Source organism: Bos taurus, chromosome 17 (assembly GCF_002263795.3).
Source record: "Bos taurus isolate L1 Dominette 01449 registration number 42190680 breed Hereford chromosome 17, ARS-UCD2.0, whole genome shotgun sequence".
In the NCBI taxonomy this organism is placed as follows: domain Eukaryota; kingdom Metazoa; phylum Chordata; class Mammalia; order Artiodactyla; family Bovidae; genus Bos; species Bos taurus.
In genome coordinates, this window is record NC_037344.1 from 45126637 (window position 1) to 45134917 (window position 8281).

Genomic DNA, 8281 nt, shown 5'->3' on the forward strand with positions numbered 1-8281 from the left:
TAAACGAGTTTTTTGCAAGGTTGTATAACTCACTGTATTCCCATATACTTGTAATAAACAACTAGAAAATAATTTTTCAAGTTAAGTACCATCTATAGAACCACAGAAAAACTAGACTTTATGGACAGAAATCTAACAAAATGTGCCTAGAATGTGCATGCTGAAAACTGTAAAATATTGATGAAAGAAATCAAAGAAGACAAAAATAAATGGAGAAATATATCATATTCCTGGTCTGGAAGACTGAATGTTGTGAAGATATTACTTCACCCCAAACAGATCAACCGAGTCAATGCAACAGATACGGACAAGCTGATTCTAAAATGTATATAAAGAGTGAAAGGAACCAGAATGACCAAAACAATTTTGAAAAAGAACAAAGCTGAAGAGAACAATATTGATTTCAGGGCTTACTATAAAGCTGCAGTAGTAAAGACAGTATGGTATTACCAACAAGATATATAGATCAATGCAAGAGAAGAGAGCCTAGAAACAGACCCAACAGATGGGATTTTTAGCAAAGATGCAAAGTCAACTCAGCAGATACAAGATAGCATTTTTGTTTTTTTGTTTGTTTTTTATACAAGATAGCATTTTTAAGAAATGGTGCTTAACTATCAATATGTGAAGAAAAAAACCTCTAGCTATGCTTGCATGTTACACAAAATTTTACTCAAGGACTTCCCTGGTGGTCCGGGGGCTAAGAGTCTGCCTCCCAATGCAGGGGACATGGGTTAATCCCTCGTCTGGGAAGATCCCACATGCTGCAGGGCAACTAGGCCCACGTGCCAAAACTACTGGGCCCACGGACACTGGATCCTGTGCCCTTCAACAGGAAAAGCCAGCATGGACAGAGGCTTCCGCACAGCAACTAGAGTAGCTGCAACTAGAGAAAGTCTGTGCGCAGCAACAAAGACTCAGTACAACAACAACAACAACTTTACTCAAAATGGATCACAGACCTAAATGTAAAACATAAAACTATACAACTTCTAGGGGGGAAAATACATCATGTATTTTTATAAAAATGAAAATACATCAAGTACATCATGAGAAACGCTGGACTGGAAGAAACACAAGCTGGAATCAAGATTGCCAGGAGAAATATCAATAACCTCAGACATGCAGATGACACCACCCTTATGGCAGAAAGTGAAGAGGAACTAAAAAGCCTCTTGATGAAGGTGAAAGTGGAGACTGAAAAAGTTGGCTTAAAGCTCAACATTCACAAAACGAAGATCATGGCATCTGGTCCCATCACTTCTTGGGAAATAGATGGGGAAACAGTGTCAGACTTTATTTTTCTGGGCTCCAAAATCACTGCAGATGGTGAACTGCAGCCATGAAATTAAAAGACGCTTACTCCTTGGAAGGAAAGTTATGACCAACCTAGATAGCATATTCAAAAGCAGAGACATTAATTTGCCAACAAATTTCGTCTAGTCGAGGCTATGGTTTTTCCTGTGGTCGTGTATGGATGTGAGAGTTGGACTGTGAAGAAAGCTGAGCGCCAAAGAATTGATGCCTTTGAACTGTGGTGTTGGAGAAGACTCTTGAGAGTCCCTTGGACTGCAAGGAGATCCAACCAGTCCATTCTGAAGGAGATCAGCCCTGGGATTTCTTTGGAAGGAATGATGCTAAAGCTGAAACTCCAGTACTTTGGCCACCTTATGTGAAGAGTTGACTCACTGGAAAAGACTCTGATGCTGGGAGGGATTGGGGGCGGGAGGAGAAGGGGACGACAGAGGATGAGATGGCTGGATGGCATCACTGACTCGATGGACGTGAGTCTCAGTGAACTCCGGGAGTTGGTGATGGACAGGGAGACCTGGCATGCTGCGATTCATGGGGTTGCAAAGAGTCGGACACGACTGAGTGACTGATCTGATCTGATCTGAGGGGAAAAAAACCAGAGGAAATTTTTGTGACCCTGGGTTGAGCAAAGAGTTCTTAGATAAATGTCAAAAGCACAATACATAAAAGATAAAAATGGTAAAAGAGACTGCATCAAAACTCAAAATTTTTGCTCTATAAAAAAACAATATAAAAGAAGCTAAGGCAGAGAATGAAGAGAAAAATATTTCCAAATTTGTATCTGACAAAAAGCTTACATCCAAATTGTATAAAGAGTTCTCAAATGCAACAATAAAGCAAATGACTCAATAGGGGAAAAAATGGTGAAAGAAATGAACAGATACTTCACCAAAGAAGATATACAAATGCCAAATGAACACAAGATAAGTTGTTTTCAACATCATTAGTCTTTAGATATAAAAATTAAAACCACTACTTAAAGTATTAGAATAACAACAAAAGAAAACTGACAAGAACAAACAGAGGGGAGGATGCAGAACAATAGGAACTCCCATTCATGGCTAGTGGGAACGCGAAATGGAACAGCCACTGTGGAAAAGTTTGTCAGTTTCATATAAAACTGAATGTATACTTATTAACAACCCAGCAATCTGTCTCCTAGATATGCCAACAACTGGAAACAACCCAAAGTCCTTCAAAGGGTGAACGGATAAACAAAGTAGGGAACATTCATACAACAGAATACTGCTCAGCAAAAAAAGAAACAATTGGTAAATTCAACAATATGAATTGAATTTCAAATGCATCACGCTACATGAAAGAAGCCAGACTGAAAATGCAGCATAAACTATATGATTCTATTTACATTTTATTCCAGAAAAGGAAAAATCATAGAGACAGAGAATAAAGGTTAAGGGAGGGAGAGAATTTGATGACAAAGATGTAGCATGAGAACACCTGGGGGATGAGAAAACTGTTTCTTGTGTGGTGGTGGTTATACAACTTGAGGCACTTGACAAAACTCACCAAACTATGCACCCAAAAAAATGAATTTTACTGAATTAAGCAAGTTTAAATAAGGGACTTCCAAGGTGGTCCAGGGGTTAAGAATACACCTGCCAATGCAAGGGACATGGGTTCGATCCCTGGTCTGGGAAGATCCCACATGCCTCAGAGCAACTAAGCCTGTGCACAAGGGAGCCCACGCACTGCAACTGCTGAAGCCCGTGCGTCTACAGCCCATGCCCCACAACACAAGAGGCCGCCACAACATGAGAAGCCTATGCAGTGCAATGAGAAGCCTATGCAGTGCAATGAAGAGTAGCCTCCACTCACTGCAACTAGAGAAAGCCCATACACAGCAATGAAGACCCAGCACAGCCAAATACGTAAATAAATCTAAAAAAATAAAAATAAGAATCCACATATGAACATAAGAATGGGAGAAAAAAGGAAGCTCACATTGCAGCAGAATGCCAACGAGTGAATGTAGAAGGAATAATGGAGTTAGAAAATCCACTTTGCCATCTTTAACATGACAACTAATGCTGGCAAGGCTCATCAAGAGGTGGTAGATTAGTGGCCCATGTCAAAGGACATTCTATAAAATAACTGACCAGGACTCCTCCCAAGAGTGAGGAGTCAGCCTAGATTAAAGACGACCTAGATTAAAGAGAGGCATGAAACTAAACACAATTGGTGATCCCAGACTGGGGAAAAACAACTACACAAAGGAAGTCACTGGAACAAGAGATAAAATCTGCACATGAGTTGTGGTTTAGTCATGGTAAAAGTTACTGTAAAATTTCTGGAACTATCATACCATGGTTAGACCAGATGACACTGGTGCCTGATACTACATGCTCGAGTACTCAGGGATACAAGAGCACGAATACGATGTCCACAACTTAGTCTCAAACAGTTTGGGGGGAAATGTGTCTGTGTGTACATATGAGAGACAGAAAATGAAAATAATGCAAATGGGGTAAGAAGTTAACCACCGGTGAATGTGGGTACAGGATAAAAGGGGAGTTCTTTGTACTGTTATTGTAACTTTTATATGGATTTGAAATTATATCAAAATTAAAAATTAAGCATTTTAAGATATACCACCACAAAATTAAACTGCTTTCAGAACCTAGCATAATCTATTCCAAAATGACTAGACTCTGACCTGTACTTTTAGGTTCTTGGCATTTATTAATATAACACTGAATGACTTAATCTTCAAAAATTAATCAGTCTGCATTCAATTAACATCCATTTAGAAGCCTAAGGTCCTGATAGTTCAAAACTATGTTTTACTTTCGGGTTTCTTCCAGCTACAGAAAATAGCAAGTTATCTATATGATCTTTCTTTCTGCTCTGTTTGCACTGTTCTCAAAAATACAGATAAAAGACACAAGAAAGAACCAACATTGAAAACACAGCACACAGGAATCCTGAGCACACATTCAACAGGACTATAGGTATTAGATGACATGCATGCTGAAGCTACTACTGAGTTACAGGTCAACACACAAAAAAATAATGCATTAAGGTCTGTGTTGTCATTTACTCATGCAATTTAGTTGTATAATTTTATATGCAGGAAGACTTTTTTACTTTTTTAAAATAAGGAATGGGCTCTGGAAAAAAAAATGCTGAAGAGCAAATAGTAAATTGAAGGTTAAAATATCTGGATGAGGAAAAGTTTCGGATGAGACTACATTTTAGAACCATCGAAAAGTACCTGAAATGGTTGCTGCTGGGATGAAAAAGCAGCAGAAACATTTGGAGGAAGCTGGGTTGCTATAGCAACAGGAGTACCAGTCTGCCCATCCTTTCCTGTCACAACCTTTACCTGAGAGGAAATATTTTGAGAAAAAAAGGCAACATAATTTTTAAGACTGCTCAAAATCTTGTTAGAATTTTACTGCTGACAGCTCACCAATCTCTGGTGTTTAAAAATGGAATGTTTTTGCATCAAATCCTGTAAAAGGACACTGAATTAATTTATGACAGATTTATAACATAACACCCTAACTCAACTGCAAATCTTGCAGAAACTCCAATTTAAATCATAAGTACAATATCCTTAGATTCTTTAACTTCAAACTTTAGAAAGGGGAATGGCAGACAGTCTTCAAGTAGCAAAGCCCTGACAACTTCAGAGGCAGTTTCACCCTGGCCTACTGCGTGCAGGTCAGAATGGCAATGACAGATAAAGGGGACTGGGCCCACAGACAACATTGGTGTACAAACATAAAGAGAGCTGAACTTCACTATTTCATGGCAACAGAGGGGAAACCCTCAAAAAAACCATATAAACCTTTTAGAAAAGAAAAAATGGTTCATCCTGGAAAGGGTGTTAAAGAAAACACCAAATGGCAAAGCCACACGTAATAAATACCAATGAGGAGATAAACAAAGAGGCCAGCTTTTGTTCATCAAAAGCTGATTTCTTTGCAGAAGAGTTGACAGAAATTTACATTTTAGCTATATCAAAAAACAAAGTAAGTCCCACCAACATAGTGTACAGTACACAACACAAAGGCACAAAACAGTGCGTCACAGTCACCTCACTGTCACCCTGTCTGATCAGCTTCATTCTTAGGAGTATAAATAAAAGCATCTTAAGAATCACTGAGGCGTTGAAAAATCCCAACGGGGAGGATTGATTAAGCACCCATTCCAGGCACCCAAAACTTTCACCACCTAAAAAAGAGTCTTATCTTAAATATCATTCTGTAGGTATCTGCAAAAGTGTGAGTTAAATACATGATCTTAAATCTAAGACATCTACAAATTGAAAAAATTCTGTTTTGCTGTAATAACCATATTTTATAAAGATACCTTAAAAATATATCTAGTTATTTAAATTTCATCTGATACACTGTAACAAGCTGGTGATTCAAATTCTTTCTTTAAAAATGATATCCATGCTGTTTTTAGTCGGTGGACCTACAGAAGTAAAATGTGAAATCTGGGGAATCAGCAGGAAGGTGGCCACGCCCCTGGCTTCTGCAGGCTCTTCAGGGCTGAGCAATGCCCAGACACCCTGAAGAGCATAGGGTAAAGCTGGGTCACGACAGGTTAGTTCTCCAAACCAGGGAGGTGTAGCTGTTCTAAATGAGCCAGCATTACTCACAGCACCACTCTGCCCCATCTTCCCAACTAGACCAGCCCTTTCTTTCCATGAAGGAAAAAGCAAATCCATTCTTCAATTTTACTCCTGGATGAAATCCTCATGAGACTGCATCTTATACACACCCCAGGCTCACAGACTACTTTTCATTTGAAGTTGCGCAGACTCAACTCCACATAGCACGACCCGCTGCTTCTCACCTCATCGTTGATAACCTCAGACTTCTCTTCCTCCTCCTCCTCCTCCTCCTCCTCCTCTTCTTCAAGGTCCAAATCATTCTGCCTAAGATAAGCTTGTAAAGGGGCATAATGTTTCTTCTTAAACGCTAAGAAATCCATCATGTTCCCTTGAAGGTGTTGAAGGAAGAACAGTTCGATCAAGTACTCCTTGAAGGCCTCCTTCAGCGCCTCCATCTCCCTGTAGTGATAGTCCAGGCACTGCTTCCTCATCTGAGCCAGCTCCTGGGAGGCCGGGGGGATCTCCTCCAACTTTCTGGGAGCCTTCCTCACGCCTGTGCTCCCCGCAGACGAGAGGGGAAGGCTGGAGAGGCCCGGGGGCACTGCGGTCCTGGAAGGGCTGGTGGGGGGCGGTGGGGACGTCATCCCAAACGCCGAAGTCCCCCCAACCCCTACCCCAACCCCGGGGAGCAGAGGTCTGGTCAGTGGTGGGCCCTGCAGCACCTGCTGCTGCTGGATCAGCTGCCCCTGGATGATGCTGCTGATCTGGGGCGGCAAGCTCGTCGTGGTGATGTGGCCGGGGCTGGACAAAGGCTGCAGGCCCGCCCCGCCCGCAGCCGCGGGGCTCTGAGGCCCCAGGTGGTGGACGGTACCCCCAGACTGCGCATGGGGCTGCGAGAGTCTCCGTTCTCTGCTGACCGTGATGGGCGCCCCCGCGTGCTGCAGCTGAACCTGAGTGCCCGGGGCCATCTGCGCCAGGCCCGAGCCCTCCTGGAACACGAAGTGGCCGCCGCTGGACGGACTCAGGCTGATCTGCCTCACCAGCACGCTGGCATCCACGAAGCCCCCGGTGGGACTGCTGCTGCAGAGGCCCAGGCCGGGGCCGGGGGCACCTGCCCGCACGCTCTGCAGGCCCGGCCCTGGCGCGGGGCTAGGCTGGGTGGGGCTCTGAGTCTGCACCTGCTGCGACAGCGGCGAGGTGACCTGTATGTACGATGGAGACCCGTGCTCAAACCGCCTCTGCTGCGCGCTGAACTGGAATCCTGGAGAAGTGGGGCTGGGCAGCGGCAGGGGGGCCAGCGTGATCTGGGGGTTTCCGCCCACCACCGGCCCCACATTCTGAAGGGCGATATTCACGTTCTGCCCGGCCACAGGACTCCGATTCATCAGCTGCGAAACTTGGTAACCGGGGGACTGGGGTGCAGATGGGCTCACCGCCGGGGCGAAGGGCGTGGCGGGGGACTGGGGGGGGTTGGGGTGGGCCTGCTGCTCTTCTTCGCTGCCGGCGAAGGCCCTTGACCTCTGCAGCTGGTGCTGGACATTCTGAGGGCCGCTGCCATGGTGCATGATCGCCCTCCTCTTTTATCCAACTTAATGTTCTCCTGAAAAATCAAAGTTAAAATCAAGTTACTTAAGGACAAATAAAACTATCTGATCACTACTTGTTCCCAGTACCACTCAACAGCCCAGGACAGGGGTTCTGAAGAATATTTCCACCAGCATCTGACACAAACCACTGTCTTCCTGAGGAGATGGCACTGGAGACCACCTCCTTCGGCAGGGGAGGGGCAGGGCCTTCTGGGTCTCGCTGTGCCCGGGGCCAAGACAGCCTGGCAGGAGTAGGTGGGTCCCAACCAGCTCCTGAGGAAGGTAATTAGCCATTACTTGCTCAAGGCCAGCAGGATCTGAACTCAGAGCTGGCGCTCATGGCTTGCACACTTCTTCCGGGGAGGCGAGCAGCCCTGCTCCATGCCAGGCTGGGGTGATCTGCCTGTCTCTCCCAGAAGAGGGACGGCGCCCAGGAGGTAGTCAGTGACGCCCACCGCATGCCACCACTGTGTGTCACCACAACAGAGCCCCTACCCCTTCACTCGCCGGCAGTTTTCATAAACGTCTGTGCTATGGCCCAGGCAGATACCCCTGGGTTCAGTTCAGTTCAGTTCAGACGCTCAGTCGTGTCCGACTCTTTGCGACCCCATGAATTGCAGCACGCCAGGCCTCCCTGTCCATCACCAACTCCCGGAGTTCACCTAGAATCATGTCCATCGAGTCGGTGATGCCATCCAGCCGGTGATGCCATCCAGCCATCTCATCCTCTGTCGCCCCCTTTTCCTCCTGCCCCCAATCCCTCCCAGCATCAGAGTCTTTTGCAATGAGTCAACTC

The 8281-nt window shown here is 44.8% G+C and overlaps 1 protein-coding gene across 1 annotated transcript in view; it reads right to left on the reverse strand.

Annotated features, from left to right (window-relative positions):
• The window catches only part of EP400 (E1A binding protein p400), an 88155-nt gene extending 80691 nt beyond the window's left edge, over positions 1-7464 (reverse strand). Inside the window, 1 exon segment of the mRNA NM_001206859.1 lies at positions 6142-7464. Within this exon segment, the coding sequence (NP_001193788.1) occupies positions 6142-7464 (1323 nt within the window).
• Positions 7465-8281: the final 817 nt, after the last annotated feature.